Source organism: Megalopta genalis, chromosome 2 (genome assembly GCF_051020955.1).
Source record: "Megalopta genalis isolate 19385.01 chromosome 2, iyMegGena1_principal, whole genome shotgun sequence".
Classification (NCBI taxonomy): domain Eukaryota; kingdom Metazoa; phylum Arthropoda; class Insecta; order Hymenoptera; family Halictidae; genus Megalopta; species Megalopta genalis.
In genome coordinates this window covers 2,295,891-2,312,844 of record NC_135014.1, presented here as the reverse complement: position 1 = coordinate 2,312,844, position 16,954 = coordinate 2,295,891, and the positions used below count along the sequence as shown (strand labels likewise).

Here is a 16,954-nt window from a genome sequence, read left to right as displayed (position 1 = left end):
ACTCACTTGAACTCTGTGTGACCCTTTTGAACCCTGTGTAACCCTTTTGAACCCTGTGTAACTCTTCTGAACCCTGTGTAATTCTTTTGAACACTGTATAACTCTTTTGAATCCTGTATAACTCACTTGAACCCTGTGTGACCCTTTTGAACCCTGTGCAACCCTTTTGAACCCTGTGTAACTCTTCTGAACCCTGTGTAATTCTTTTAAACACTGTATAACTCTTTTGAATCCTGTATAACTCACTTGAACCCTGTGTGACCCTTTTGAACCCTGTGCAACCCTCTTGAACTCTGTGTAGCCTTTTTGAACCCTGTGTAACCCTTTTGAACCCTGTGTAACACTTTTGAACCCTCTGTGACCCTTTTGAACCCTGTATAACCCTCTTGAACTCTGTGTAACCTTTTTGAACCCTGTATAGCCCCCTTGAACCCTGTATAGTAAATTCTCCCTAATTAACGCAGAAATTGTGCAAAAAGTGGACAATTTTGGAAGAGAAGATACGATTTTCCAACCCTCGCAGCACGTTTTTTATAGTCGTTAACAGTCAGTAACTATAAAAAGGAGCCGCGAGACTCGAATAATCGTATCTTCTGCTCCCAAATTGTCCATTTTTGTTTAAAAGCTGAAGAAGAATTAGGAAAAATTTACCATAATTAGAAAACACGACTATTAATTATTAGTCCATCTCTCTCTCTCTCTCTCTCTATCCACAGAAAAAAAAGAAAAAAAAACAGTAGAGATCGTCACTGAAATTTCGAATTAGACAGGATTTACCGTATCCGCAATACTATTATTCTTGCATTTAATTTAATGTATTCATCAAAAATCCGGTTACCGTTCACAGTATTATTAAATCAAATTAACGGTCCGATCGACGAAATCATATATTCCAACAATAACGCGCATAATCCGGATAATCTGAATAATCTCGAGCCGTTCCTACCGAATGCGACGATCGTCGACAACCATAAAAACGAGCCGCGACGATATCAAAAACCGTATCGGCTCTCCCTAAATTGTCTCTATTTTCGTTCACCAATCGAAGGACAATTGGAGAGAATTTGTCCGTGCGCCGCAACGAAAATCGAGTTCCACGCTCGAGACAAAAAATACCGTGTCAGCGATACGGTGGCAGCGCGGCAGTAAAAAAGAAGAAAAAACGAAAAGCGCCGAAAGAAGGACAACGCTAGTATTCCACGAGGCTGGATTCCCCGGAACGAGGAACGAAACCGGAGCGGAGAAACCGCGTCGCCGACGCGAAGAAGTAGCGCGCGAGCGCGTTAATTAACGCCGGGCCCCCGTCAAAAGCCAGAAGAGAGGAGCCTATCCAAGGATCCGGCCGGCTCGGCGACAACCGGGCTGATTCGCGAGGTATCCGCGCCGCTTTTCCTCTCCGGCTCGCTTTGACGGCCGCGGATCTGGCCGCGTCCGCTCGCTTTCAAACTCTTTTCGGAGCGAGTCGCGGCAAAAGTGGCGGACTCTGTTCACCGTTGACCGTAAAAGGGAGCCAGAGAGAGAGAGAGAGAGAGAGAGAGAGAGAGAGAGAGAGAGAGCAGAGAGAGAGAGAGAGAGCAGAGAGCAGAGAGAGAGAGAGAGAGAGAGAGAGAGAGAGGGAGGGACAGAAAAGAGAACCACCCCCGCGCGCCGGGAAATCAAATAACCCAGGCTGCGAGGGGTGAATTTCTCTTGCCCCGCACGTTTAGAAGTAAACGTTTCAGCGGAACGTTTCCGGGATTACGTGCGCGCCCTCTCTCGCCCACCCCCGGGGGCCACCCGCTCTCGCCCTCCCGTCAGCCCGCTCGAGAACTGCATGCTCAGCGACCGAGATAATGACAGCCATAACGCAATTAACCCGTTTCTGGGATTACAGTCGAACGACCGGCTGCACGATGTGCCCGCGAGTTTGACAGTCAATTATCGTCTAATGGAACGACCGGCCGGAAAGTATTCGTCGCGATTAGACGCGCCAACCCTTTTCTGTCGTCGCCGATTTTTCCGTGGCCGTCTACGTTCCTCTATAATTCGTTCGCTCGATTTGCCACTTTGTTTTTCTCTCTGCACGATTCGTAGGAATCCGAACGATGTTGCGAATATATTTCTGAATAATTAATGCATTGTACGTGGCGTCGCTTTTTTTTTAGTGCTATGCTATGCGTATGTTTTATCGGGCACTCGATGACAAGGGTTGTGAATCGAGCAATTATAAATATGTAGCATATGTTATGCTATTATAAACATATAGCAATTATAATCGTATACATATGCAGGGTGTAATTATGGAACAGTCTGTTGTATTAAGTATTAATATCATATATATTATTGATATTTGCATATGAATTAATATTATATTATTAATATTATTAATAATATAATATTAATTCATATGCAAATATCAATATAATTATATATCATAAATATCAATAATATTTTATTTGTATTTTTCTTATATCTATAATTATGGAACAGTCTGTATATTAAGAATTAATATTATTACATATAATATTAATATAGATAATTACAGATTAATGTTAATATAAATAATTAATATTATATATATTGTATAAATAATTAATATAATATTAATTCTTAATATACAGACTGTTCCATAATTATAGATATAATAGAAATATAAGTAAAATATTATTGATCTTTATAATATATAATTATATTGATATTTATATACGAATTAACCTTATATATATAATATTACAATTATTAACATGTAGGCACACTATATTTACTATAATACTGTTTTTTACGTAGAATTTAATGAATATAATAATATATTTATATTGCTTATATAACAATATAAATCATTCCATTCGTAGAATCGAAGACGAGCTTCGTAACATGTTAAAAAAAGCAAAATAACGTGACCCCCATTACAGAATCATATGCCCCCCTGCAAACCAAATTTGTTCATACAACGAATACTGCACAACCTTCTTGTTGTCGTCATGTTGTTGCTGAAGACTCGCACTATACCTATATTTAAATCAAAATATCTAATGTTCGAAACGAATCTCAGCCGAGATCGCAACAGTTGAACAAAAGAAAAACGAAAAAAAAAAGAAACTGTTCCACGTGCCCGTAGCAGATTTTCGCTGCCACGTACACGTTTCGAAAACCGCACTTACGGCGAACATTCCGAGAAAAGGTGTCACCGGTGCCGGGGCGCTAACGGCGCCGGTAGCGCGAGTAGGTCGCCCCGGATCGATCGGCTTTCCATCGCAGTTACACGCGGCATTCCGAGAGCGAACTTACCGGGATCGGAGGAAGGATGAGCCCTGGTGAGTCTGCAGAGTTGCAGCGGCAGATAACGAGTATCCGCTCGCGGTGGTGACTTCGGCGGCGGGGGCGTCGCGCTGAGAAAGCCGCGCTGCAGCTCCCAGCCGACTTCCTGGATGATCGAAGCCTTCCTGAAGTACGGCGTCACCTCCCTCAGATATTTCACTGTAACAGACAGAACGGCGCGGATGGTGAGCGACATCCAAAGGAACGTAACGCGTTTCTGTAACGTTTCGAGGGGAGGAGCCTCCTCCCGCGTAACTCGTTTCCGACGATCCCGACTGAATTATGGCTTTGAACGCGATATAGAAAACACGATATAGAAATACACACGTTAAGTGGAAAATGTCTCGCCTTTTCCGGTTAGATTAGAAACGTGTGAACGATGTGCGTATATGAAGAGATGTCGGATCTTCTTTACACGCGAACGTTTATCTCCCTTTTGTTCTCGTTGTGCTTTCGTTTTTTGGCATGATCTCGTTTATAGTCGTACTGTGCGTTGCCGGAGTTAGGTTCCAACGAAATTTCGAACCGCTCCGCCTAATGTAAAACAGCTGTTCCTTTTTGTGCTCCGTAAATCTAGCGTCAATAATGTGGCGATTTCTTCCACTTGAGATTCTTTTACTCAAATTTATTCGAGATTACTCAATTTTATGAAAAATCGTTCTGGTAGATGAATTTATCGATTCGAAAGATCGGAATTTCTTTAAGGCAGGCATCTCTACGCGTTGAAATCTCGTCGGAAAAAGTGTATCGAAGCAAACGGAGCATGTTTTAATGAAATAAACAGCTTCTGAAAAAAGATACGCAGTTCTATATACATACAGGGTGTCCCAAAAATGTCTCGCAGTCCGAGAATGGGAGGTTCCCGAGGTAATTTGAAGTAAGTTTGTCCTTGGCGAAAATGCAATCCACGGCTTTGTTTACGAGTTATTCACGAAAAAGAGTGACCAATGAGAGGCGAGATATGCTGGCGCAAGGCGGCCGAGCCAACGAGCGAAACTGGGCTTCGTGCGCTCATTGGCTCGGTCGCCAAGCGCTAGGCGAGCTCGCCTCTCATTGGTCAGTGTTTTTCGTCAATAATTCGTAAACGAAGCCACGGGTTGCATTTTCGCTAAGGAAAAAGTTACTTCAAATGATCCCAGGAACTTCTCATTATCGGCTGGATCGTGGAATAATCGTTTCGGAAGCTTTTTGGGACAACGACGACGGTTTAAAACCGGTCAATCGTCGAGGTTTTAGCGATTTTTTAGGATCTTTCTTCGAAGCAGATTTTTACTTTACGTTCCGAAGATCGTCGATTTGTTCGGAAAACTCGTGTTTCGTCGGCAGTGATGACGCGCTCCATCGGCGTAGACTCGCTAGAAATCGGCTGGATCGTGGAATAATCATTTCGGAAGCTTTTTGGGCGACGACGACGGTTAAAAACCGGATAATCGTCGACGTTTTTGCGATTTTTTAGGATCTTTTTCTGACCCAGTTTTTTACTCGTTCCGAAGATCGTCGATTTGTTCGGAAAACCCGTGTTTCGTCGGCAGTGACGGCGTGCTCCATTGGCGTGGACTCGCTAGAAATCGGCGCAAGAAATTTCGGGCAAAGTTATCGGCTAAATTGTCGAAAAAATCGCGCAGTACGCTCGAGTTCGACGTAATCAGCTGCTGTGAACAGCTGATCTCGCTTCGATCGATCCGATCGTTCGAATCGCCGTCGAACTCAGCGTCAGAATTGAGTAGGTAGTTGCATATGAGTGAATTAGAATCGCAATGGCGAAAATCACATTTTCTTCGTTGTGAGAAATATAAGGAAGATGGAAACAATCGACAAAGAACAAACAAAAATAAATTCAACAGCATTGCGAGGAACAAGAATTGTTATTATTTACGAACATATGTATCGTTCGGCGAGCAAATTTATTTGTTAGGTTAATTTAGAGTCAAGTTGATTCACAGTGAATTGAGTTAATTCATAGTAAAAATGGAAACAAGCGACGAAGAACAAACAAAAATAAATGCAACAGCAATAGCATTGCAAGGAACAAGAATTGTTATTATATACGAACATTTGCATCGTTCAGTGTGCAAATTTATTTGTTCGGTTAATTTAGAGTGAAGTTAATTCACGGTAAATTCAGTTAATTCATAGTAAAAATGGAAACAAGCGACGAAGAACAAACAAAAATAAATGCAACAGCAATAGCATTGCAAGGAACAAGAATTGTTATTATTTACGAACATTTGCATCGTTCAGTGTGCAAATTTATTTGTTCGGTTAATTTAGAGTCAAGTTGATCCACAGTAAATCGAGTTAATTCATAGCAAAAAATGCGCCGATTACATTTTCCGAAACATTTTCGGAAAACGTCGCGCGCGCCGCTACGATTCTAACCGAATCGCAGGGAAACCACTCGTGCTTCGCACAATGTATTTAAAAACTTTCGACCTTGGTCGTTGATTTCATCCGCCGCGGAACCGCGCTGACGATCGTTCTTTCCAGTATTCGGGATTCGTTCGGCACGTTGCCCGCGACCGTGTCGCTCTTTCCTTTGTGCGCCCGGTTTTTGTTTTTTCCCTTTCGTCTAACGAGAGGATAAATTCGGTGAATGTTTTATTCCCCGGGGGAAAAGTTTGCTATTGTTACGCTAGTTTGTTATTGTCCGCCGTTGTTCTCTCCGAGGAGGACGCTCTCGCCGCGAGCGGAGGGTGAAGCGTTTTAATCCTTTTATCGTCGCCGTTGACCCAACGGCGTTTTCATCTTTTCTGCGACGCCCACGGTCACCCAGTTTTTGCGACCTGGTTCTGTTCTTTATTCCCGGGAACCTTTCTAGATTTAGGGAAAAATGTGGCGAGCCTCGCGGTAATATCTATGTCCCCCTTCCTCCCCCTCCGCCTCTTCTACCGCCCGGTGCCGGAGAGCACTGTCCTTTCCGCGGCGATATTACGAGCCGCCCGGCCGCCTTTTTCAACGCGCGCTTCTGACCGGATAGCTAGATATTTTTAGAAACAGCCCAGATTTGCAATTCTAATCGCCGGACCCCCGTAGTCGCGACTGACAACTTTCTACCGCTGGACAATATTCTATTTTTTCCGGTTTTATTTCGAGCAATTTTAACTCCTCGCGCGACGACTGGCGAGTCCGACACGTAAAATTGTTGTACAGCGTTTCAAAGTCATTTCATCGTTATCAAATTCGTTTACGTTTCGAAGGCTGTTACAAATTTAGTGTGAAGTGCGCTTCGAGTCGTACGAAATAGGGACGCAGTAATGTCTCTCTAATTGACGCTCAGATCGGACGCGCAAAAATGGAGAATTTGGGGAGAGGAGATACGATTATTCGAGCCTTGCGGCTCGCTTTTGTGGTTGTTATGCAAGGGTTACTATAAACTGCTGTAACTTTGCGAGAGAAGATCGCAGCCGAGTTTCTTTTTTTTTAAATTAAAGGGGGAAGATCGAACTTCGTTCTACCGTGAACGGCATCTCGGAGAAAAATTATTGAAAGTCCGTGCGATTCGTCGAACTCGACAATACGACGTATGACGTATGACGAACATTACCTCGCATTTAAGGGGTTACAGTGGCGAGGATGCGTCAAACTTAAAATTCATAGTATAGTGTCTTAAAGTAGATATTCCAAGCATTACTTTAAAAAAAGAGTCGTTGTCCTAAGGTGATTTTTCGCGGAGATATCGTCATTGAAAGTTGGCCAATTTTCTATGCTCGTTTCACTTGGCCTTCAAATATGACGAACATGGCCTCGCATTTAAAGGGTTACAGTGGCGAGGGTGCGTGAAACTTAAAATTCATAGTATAGTGTCTAAAAGTAGAGATTCCAAGCGTTAATCTAAGAAAAGAGTCGTTGTCTTAAGGTGATTTCTCGCGGAGATATCGTCATTGAGATTTGGTCAATTTTCGTTTCACGTGGCCTTCGAATATGACGGACATGGTCTCGCATTTAAAGGGTTCCAGTGGCGGCGCTGCATGGAACTTAAAATCCAAATACACTATCTGATAGTAGAGGTTTCAAGCATTAATTTAAAAAAAGAGTCATCGTCCCGAGGTGATTTTTCGCGGAGTTATCGTCGCTCGAAGTTGCCCTCGAATAATCGTCTCTCTTCTCCCTAAATTGTCCATTTTTGTGGACAATCTGGGCGTCAATTGGAGAGACATTACTGTATCTCGATATTCTTAAAAATAATCGAGATTTTTGGTATTTCGTGATCACAGCGCGACGTTAAAAGGAACGAGGTGTACGGTACGATTGCAGTGATTTGCACGCATTTTAACAAGATTTGCAACGGCTGACTGGTTATGGGTTGAAAAAACACGCAGTCGCTGAAAAACAAAGATAGGAGGACGTCGAATAAAAATCGCCCGCGGATAACGAAAGGATTAAATGCGTAACAAGGCACTCGACTAGGAAAAACTTGGCCGCCGAGACTTCCGGCGAGCGCCGAATTCGATCGGGAATAAAAATCCCGTCGAATTTCGAATTCCGATCGGGGGATCGCGTTAGCCGGAAGCCGTTCGAAGATCCGCGGATCCACCGATCCCGGTTAAATCGTTCGTCTCCGATCGAAACAATTTCGAAGGAGGCGAGCCGCAGTTCGGCGCAAGACGAATGGAAGCCCGATCGGTATTTCCGACGTGGAAAAGTCTGGCGCGCAAACAGGGCTGTATCCGTGATCCCATTCCCCCCGGTGGCAGGTCTCCGGTCTCGAGCCCCCGGTAATTTCGGTAACGAGAAGCGAACGGGAGCGGAAATTTCGCGGCGGAATCGGGCCCCGTCCCGATCAATATTCCCTGGATCGCACGGTGCGGTCCACGTTGTTCCAGCAGTTCGAGCATTTCGCTTGCATACACGGTGGCACGCAAAAGTGTTCGTACACCGTTCAAAAGGCGACAACTATTTTAGAACTGAACCAAGTGGCTTGAAGTTGTTTTTAGTTGTGATAGAGGGACTGGTCTACTAGATGATGACTGAAATGCTTTGTTTTTTAATTTTTGCTACTACTTGGAATGACAGAATTAAAGCTGAACTAACTGATTTGAATGTTTTCTTTTAGGTGACAGAGATGGGCAATAAATATTTTTTATGTTGAACCAAATGACTTGACTCTTTTTTAGACGATTCAGGGACTAGTATATTAAACGATGACTGAAATGCTTTTTTTTTTAAATTTTGCTATTACAGTAATGTCTCCCTAATTGACTCTCAGATTGTCCACACAAATGGACAATTTAGGGAGAAGAGAGACGATTATTCGAGGGCAACTTCGAGCGACGATAACTCCGCGAAAAATCACCTCGGGGCGATGGCGCTTTCTTTAAATTAATGCTTGAAACCTCTACTATCAGATAGTGTATTTGGATTTTAAGTTCCATGCAGCGCCGCCACTGGAACCCTTTAAATGCGAGGCCATGTTCGTCATATTTGAAGGCCAAGTGAAACGAGCATAGAAAATTGGCCAACTTTCAATGACGATATCTCCGCGAGAAATCACCTCAGGACAACGACTCTTTTTTTAAAGTAATGCTTGGAATCTTTACTTTCAGACACTATACTGTGAATTTTAAGTTTGACGCATCCTCGCCACTGAACCCTTTAAATGCGAGGCCATGTTCGTCACACGTCATACGTCATATCGTCGAGTTCGACGAATCGCACGAACTTTGGACAATTTTTCTCCGAGATGCCGCTCACGGCAGAACGAAGTTCTATCTTTCTCCTTTAATTTAAAAAAAAAGAAACTCATCTGCGATTTTTTCTCGCAAAGTTACAGCAGTTTATAGTAACCCTTGCATAAGAATAATCGTATCTCCTCTCCCCAAATACTCCATTTTTGCGCGTCCGATCTGAGTGTCAATTAGAGAGACATTACTGCGTCCCTGTTTCGTACGACTCAAGTTACAGCTGCTGTAACAAAGTTACAGCAGTTTATAGTAACCCTTACACGTTCTCCAATCTATGGTACGAATTGTCAACACCATAAAAACGAGCCGCAAGGCTCGAATAATCGTATCTCCTCTTCCCAAATTGTCCATATTCTTTTCGCGCGATCCGAGCGCGAATTAGGAGGAAATTCGCGTATTCACATCGACCAAGAAGCTGCCGCGATACTTTTGTAGGGGAGTGTAAGGCGAACGAGTTGCTAATTCTTCGATCAAGGGGGACCATGGATCGGTTCGATATCAAGCCACGTTCACCCCGGGAGGATATCTCGACTTTACGAGCGGTTTTTACGGGCAGCCCGAGCGAATTCGCTGTTCGCCGACGGGGGTGTCTGTTACCCCCCGCCGTCCCCGCCGCCACGATTTCGCCGTGTGCTACATGTTTCAGTATTTCGGTTGGCTTTCGCGTCAGGATTGCAGAGTAGCCCAACGTTCGCTGGCAACGGCGGCGTTTCGTTTCGTTTCCTCCGTGGCGCATCCCCCTTTCCCCGGCACCCGGCAGTCGCCGCCCCGGCAACCTGGTTACCAACCATCTCGCCGGCCGGCGGTTCCTTCGAACTTTAACGAGTTCGTCCTGTATGTAATCGCGCCCGGTGCCCGGCACCGACGTCGAAACATCAACGACAAATTGGATTTTGAAACGGTCGCTACGTGACCGCGGTACCGTATCTTCGGCACGGCCCGGCCCGGCCCGGCCCAGCCCGGCCCGCGCTGCCCCGCCGCGATCGGGATCCGCGATTTACGAGGCCGGCCGGCCGCCCCCGCGACCCCCCGCCCGATCACCGGCTCAGCAAAAAGGAAATTTCGAGTGCCGGGACCGCGCGGGCCTCGTAAAACACCCCGGGAAACGAGCGCCCTCGACTTCCGCGAGGAAATCTGCTGCCGATCCCGCCGCGATTTCTTCGAATTCGCTCGCCCGCCAGCCAATTACAGGCCTCCGCAGATACCCGTCGCCGTACTGCGGCGCGTTCGCTGTCTCGTGAATCGTTCTCGACGATTTTTCGCACGGAAAGACGGAGAAACGACGAACCTTCGTCTCGAGGAAAATTGACGAGGACGAATGTGCGCGGCGCGTGTCTCTGTACTTTCGTCAGACGTTCGTGAACTTTGTGCAACTTCAATTTCGTCGGATCGCGAGATTGCAGATTTTTATGCAAAATAAAAATCGTAAGTAATGTATATATGCGGGGAAATGAGGGATTCCTGAGGCGATTCGAAGCAACTTTTTCCTTTGCGAAAATGTTCTCCGAGGCGTCGTTAACGAGTTATTAACGAACAAACAGTGACCAATGAGAGGCGAGTTCGCTCGGCGCTAGGCGGCGGGCCAGTGAGCCGATCGTTGGCTCCGCGCGCTCGTTGGCTCGGTCGCCGCGCGTCAGTCAAACTCGCCTCTCATTGGTCACTGTTTGTTCGTTAATAACTCGTTAACGAAGCCTCGGAGACAATTTTTGTAAAGGAAAAAGTCGCTTCGAATCACCTCAGGAATCTGTAATTTCCAGGAAGTACCGTAATTTTGGGACAATCATAATTCGACGTCACTGTTTTTCGTTAATAACTCGTAAACGAAGCCGCGGATTACGATTTCGCTAAGGAAAAAGTTACTTCAAATAACCTCAGGAACCCCACATTTCCCGGAAGTACCATAATTTTGGGACACCCTGTATATTGGAAAGTCGAGTTCATTGGAAGAAACGCGAATTCGATGAGAATACGAAAAATCTGCGCGCAAGGATGAAGAAAATATCCAAAAGTTCTACGATCGAAAGATATTCATTAAAAGTATTTATCAACGGAACAACCCGTTTTCCATCGAACGATACGAACGGCGAGTTTCGCGACGTTGTTGGCGCAGCGCGGGACCTCGACAATGATTTCAGAGCAATTCTCGGAGATTCCGAGGCCCATCGTCGAACGCAGCTGATCCGCAAAACGGACGCAATCGGAACGATGTCCATTGACAAGCGACGAACACCGTGGGCCGTAATGCAACGGCGCCGAGTAACCAATCTCGGGCGTAGTGTCGATCGCGCAAACAGCTATCCATCCGTCTGCCGGGCGTTGCGGAACTCGTCGCATTATTAATAATTAGATGCGTTAGCGTGCACGCGCCGTGGCCGCGTCTACGCTGTTTGCGCCGCGATTTCAATCGAATTGAATTACAGTTGGCCCCCCCCACCCGACCATGCTGGAATTCGATCGGCTAACATTTGCGCCGTGAATACCGTCGTCGATCACTGGATCCGGGCTGCTTGTGTACCCGATCACGAATGGCTCGCAGGAAAAATCTTATCCACAGCCGTCCCCGTTCCTATCGCCGGCTCTGATTTTTATCGATTCACGTGCCGCCCGTTTCGACTTTCGACCGTTTCATTCGAAATTGCTGCAGTTCTGGAGACGCTTTTTTTTCGCAAACGGGATTGTATGGTTTACATTGTTGAATTAGGTGCAGCCAGATCTCTCTGTTAACATAATTGCTGATTCGTAAATTCTCTATATATTATTATTATTATTATTATTATTATTATTATTATTATTATTATTATTATTATTATTATTATTATTATTATTAGATCGCGGATTTTGATGCGAAATAAAAATTTTCCAACGCGGTTGTACGAAATATAACAATATAAAAATAAATATAAAATATTATAGAATATATATATAATATATAATATATATAATATAATATATATAATATAATAATATATAATATATATAATATAATATAATAATATATAATATATATAATATAATATATATAATATAATAATATATAATATATATAATATAATATAATAATATATAATATATATAATATAATATATATAATATAATAATATATAATATATATAATATAATATAATAATATATAATATATAGAATATATGAATAAATATTATAGAATATAAAAATAATAAATAAATTGTTTCTTTTAATGATATAGACGAGTGAAAAACAAACGGTGTTACAATATTGTTCAAATCTTTGTATCTCTTCACAAATTTGCATTTCATAGACTGATATTTGTCACAAAGGCATAAAATATATAAATAATATATATAAATAAATAGATCAGATGAATTTAAGGGTATCGTTGCATATTGATCTTAACTTATTGGAATTATTAACAGAAAAAAGTATTTCCATATGTCTTACATTTTCGACAATTAACGTGGACAATTTTTATTTTCTTTTATTTCAATTTATTTTCTTATTTTACTTTATTTCAATTTATTTTATTAGCCCGTCGTCTAGTCGCGACTGAAACTTTCCATGTTTTTATTGTTACATGCACCAACTAACAATAAAATACAATGGTCGGGGGGTTAGATCAACACATATATTAGATTAAAATACAATCCAGAGTTAGATTAACAAATATGTCTGCACCGTTTATTTCGAGTCCATCGTGATCGCGACGTAGCAATTATTATTGCGAAAATCGTCGCGGCAGTTAAGGATCGAAACGAACAAACTTTCTGCTTCTTACAGCAGACTCGAATGAATTTTTATGCCGCACAAAGAACCACGCGTCCCGAGAGCACCGAAAATTGCACGTTGCCGTCGGCCTCCAGAAAATTGGCCAATCTCTGTGAAAACATGTCGAAAGGCGCAGAAATCGGTGTAATAAGTAACGCTCGGACGACTGGCTCTCCGTGTGGGTGGCAGCGGCCACGGAATCCATCGAGCAGGCAAATTGCAGTCGCGGGCTTCAATGCAGCCCTGATTCCCCATAGTTTCGAAAACCCGTGGATATCGGGGGCCGCGTGTACACGGGGGCCGAGCATTGTTGGGCGTCTGGAATTCCGCGCCGCGTCGGTGCGAGCCGACGATTTCGTATCGTCCGCAAAAGCTCGAAAAACCCTCGAGTGGCCGAGGGAAGAGAGAGAGAGAGAAAGAGGGGGGAGAGAGAGAGAGACTGAGCGACCTGGAACCGCCCAGCAATTTCCCGTGGCACGGACCCGCGAACCTCTATAATTTCGTGCGCGCTTTCGGAGGCCGCGGCGATCGTCCGAAGCGTCTCTTTCTCCCTCTTTTTCGGCCTCTCTCTCTCTCTCTCTCTCTCACTCTCTTTTTCTCTTATCAGCGCTGACTCTCTCTATTTCTCTCTCTCTTGCCCCTGGTTTCTTTTTTTCCTCGCCTTCGCTGAATCTCTCTCCCTCTCTCTCTTTCTCTCTCTCTCTCCCTCTCTCTCGCTCTCTCTCTCTTATTTTTCCATCTTCAATGAATCTCTTTCTCGCTCTCTCAACTTCCCGAATCTCACTCTCTCTCTTTTTCTTTCACCTTCGCTGAATCTCTCTCTCTCTCTCTCTCTCTCTTATTTTTTCATCTTCGATGATTCTCTCTCTGTCTCTCTCACTTTCTCTCTCTCGCTTTCTTTTTTCCCTTGCCTTTACTGAATTTTTATTTCTTTTTTTTCTCATCATCGCTGAATCTCTCTCTCTCTCTCTCCTTCTTTCTCTCTCTCTCCCTCTCTCTTATTTTTTCACCTTCAATGAATCTCTTTCTCGCTCTCTCAACTTCGCTGAATCTCACTCTCTCTCTTTTCCTCTCACTTTCGCTGAATCTCTCTCTCTCCCTCGCTTTCTCTCTCTCTCTCGCTCTCTCTTATTTTTTTATCTTCGATGAATCTCTTTCTCTCTCTTTCAACTTCGCTAAATCGTACTTGCTCTTTTTCTCTCACCTTCGCTGAATTTCTCTCTCTCTCTCTCTCTCTCTCTCGCTTTCTCTTTCTCTTCCTCTTCCTCGCTCTCTCTCTTATTTTTTCACCTTCAATGAATCTCTTTCTCGCTCTCTCAACTTCCCGAATCTCACTCTCTCTCTTTTTCTTTCACCTTCGCTGAATCTCTCTCTCTCTCTCTCTCTCGCTTTCCCTTATTCTCTCACCTTCGCTAAATCTCTCCCTCGCTCTCTATTTTTCTCTCAGCTTCGCTGAAAATATCCCTTTCTCTTTTTCTCTCACCTCTGCTGAATCTCTCTCTCTCTCTCTCTCTCTCTCTCTCTCTCTCTGGCTGCCGTTCTCTCTCGTCCCCCTTGTTCTCGCCAATTTTCGCCTCCGTCCGCGTCGTCGACTCGATCGACGTTCGCGATAACGAAATTCCCGATTCTCGGATAATTTTCGCGAGAGGCGTGGCGAGGCGAGGCGAGGCGAGGCGAGACGAGGCGAGACGGAGCCCGCACGTGAAGTGAATTCCGCGGCGCGGTTTCCTACGTGCGAGCACGCTTATCGGGAACGCATCCGCGCCATTAACGAGGCTCCTTCGGCCCGCGGAAACGAACGAGACGCCCACGCGACCAGGAGATCAACGAGGACGACGAGAGATTCCGCCGGAACTGTGCTAATTAGCCCGGAATGGCTGCGCGCCCGTCTTTGCCGGGGTTCGACGGCGCTGACGAGAAACGCGCGAAGAAAGTTCCCTCCGTAGTTTGACTTTCTGCGGTGACTGACACCACGGCGGGTCCTCGATTTCGCAAACCTTGTCCTTCGACTGATTCGCTGGCCTGAATCAGAGGTACAGTCGAATGATCATAATTTGCGATTTCGTTGATCCATCGACTCGAGAATTTAGGAAACAGATGCATAAGAATCGTGACGAGTCGCAAGATGAGTGTACAGGGTGTCCCAAAAATGTCTCGCAATCCGAAAGTGGCGAGTTCCTCGGGTCATTCGAAGCAACTTCTTCCTTTACAAAAATGTTTTCCGAGGCACCGTTATCGAGTTATTAACGAAAGACAGTGACCAATGAGAGGCGAGCTCGGCTGGCGCGAGGCGACCGAGCCAACAAGCGGAACTGGGTTTCGCACGCCGGGCCGCCTCGCGTCAGCCGTACTCGATTCTTATTGGTCACCGTTTTTCGTTGATAACTCGTTAACGGCGCCTCGGAGACAATTTTTGTAAAGGAAAAAGTTGCTTCAAATGATCCGAGGAACCCGCCATTTCCTGTAGAATATTTTTTATTAAAACATATTTCGCTCGTAAAAATTGTAAAAATGTCTAAATTAATCGAATCTTGTCATTCTTGGAAAGAAAATCGTCGCAGTCACTTTCAATGCTTTAATTGAATACCGGAGAAACAGTGAACGAATTCGAAGGTATCGTTACATTAATCTTAACTCGTTAAGATTACTAAAAAATTGATTAAATTGTTAAAATTATCAGCCAATCTAACCGCATCGCAAGAATTCGAATCGGGGCGCGGAACAACTAAATAAATAACTGACATTCTAAATAAATAACTATCGTGAATTACCAGTCCGCGTGCGATCGCGTCTCTTGCGGAAGTTATGGTCGCAGGATTGGCCTAAGAGGCGCGCGGCATTTTCCGTCGAGTCGCGAACTCCGAGACGATTGGGTATACCGGCACGATCCCGGATAAATTTCCGTGCAATTTCAATTCGAGATCATTCTCCTTTCCTCCGGCTTGCTCTCCTGTACACACCGCCATAAGGGAAGGGGAGAGGGGGACGGATAGGGACGGAGAATGGGGGCGGGGGTTAGACGAGTGGATTGGAGCCACGCCGGATATTAAAAATATCTTCCGTCGGCAACGGACAGCGATCGACTTCCGGTTTATTCGTTCTCCTCTATTTTCGAGACGTCCCGGTCTCGATCCCGGCAGCTCGATTGCCCCCCCCCCTCCCTCTCGAGCAGCGCCGTCTCCGTGCCATCCGCCACTCCCCCCCTCCACCCGCATCTGAACTTCCGATGGCGTGCGCGGAGACTCTCTTATTTCCTTCCCATCTCGCTGTGTATATTTTAATAAACGACGGAGGAGCCGGGCTTAAACACGTGAATAATAATGCCGGGTTCTTGATTACCGTCGGGACCCGCGCCGCAGCTTCTTTTATTGCTCCCCCGGATTTATGCGAAGACGCCGGGGCCACCGCGTCGATTCGCTCGACGAAGTCGCGGGGAAATTACGGTCATTGTACGCGGGATCCTTCGGACCCCGGTCACCGGGTCATTTTTCACCCGGTTCGATCGTCACCTAGTTTGCTCGGTTCATGGAAATTTAGTTAAATAAATTGTTGGCGCGGTCGAATGATGTTACTTTTAGTTGGTGGAATATTTACAGTTTATCGTTAATTGAGTTGAATGATTTTAAATAATCCTGTTTCAGATTATTATTCGAATTTTTTCGAATAAATATTTCTCTAGGATAATTATATACTTATTTAAATAAAATAATGTTAAGGAAATAATATTATATGGTAGTAAAATATTAATTGTGCATAAATATATATTATAAATATTAGTAATAAGTATAATATAAATAAGTATATTATAAATATTATGTCAATTATATATAAATATACATTATAAATATTAGTAATTATATATAAATATATATTATAAATATTATTAATACACTAAATAACAACAACATAAACTAATATATATTTATCCAAGATAATTATCCGATGGAAGTCTTTTCAACGAGTGATTTCTCGTTCGAATAGAATCCTTATCCGGATCTTATTCGTTTAATTTGTTATCACGATGAATTTTTTAACACATTCCTACGGTTCATTAATAAAATTGGACCCGTTAAAATCCATTACCTCTTATCCGTCGTCCGAATGAATATTATGCCCAACTCCGATCGGAAGATACGCAACTTGGACCGTCGGAGAATAATTTTCCGAAAGGAGAAATCGCGTAATTAATTAAAAGATTTCAAAAGCAGCCGACGTTTCGTCTTACGCGCAGAGAC

General features: G+C 44.0%; 1 protein-coding gene across 3 annotated transcripts in view; it reads right to left on the bottom strand.

Moving 5' to 3' along the window:
- Positions 1–16,954, bottom strand: part of Syn1 (Syntrophin-like 1) — an 897,245-nt gene that overhangs the window by 331,707 nt on the left and 548,584 nt on the right. For all 3 annotated transcript variants that reach the window (XM_033475740.2, XM_033475741.2, XM_076528684.1), the window contains exon 3: positions 3,268–3,456. In XM_033475740.2, coding sequence (XP_033331631.2) covers positions 3,268–3,456 — 189 coding nt within the window. The remainder of the gene's footprint in view (positions 1–3,267; positions 3,457–16,954) is intronic.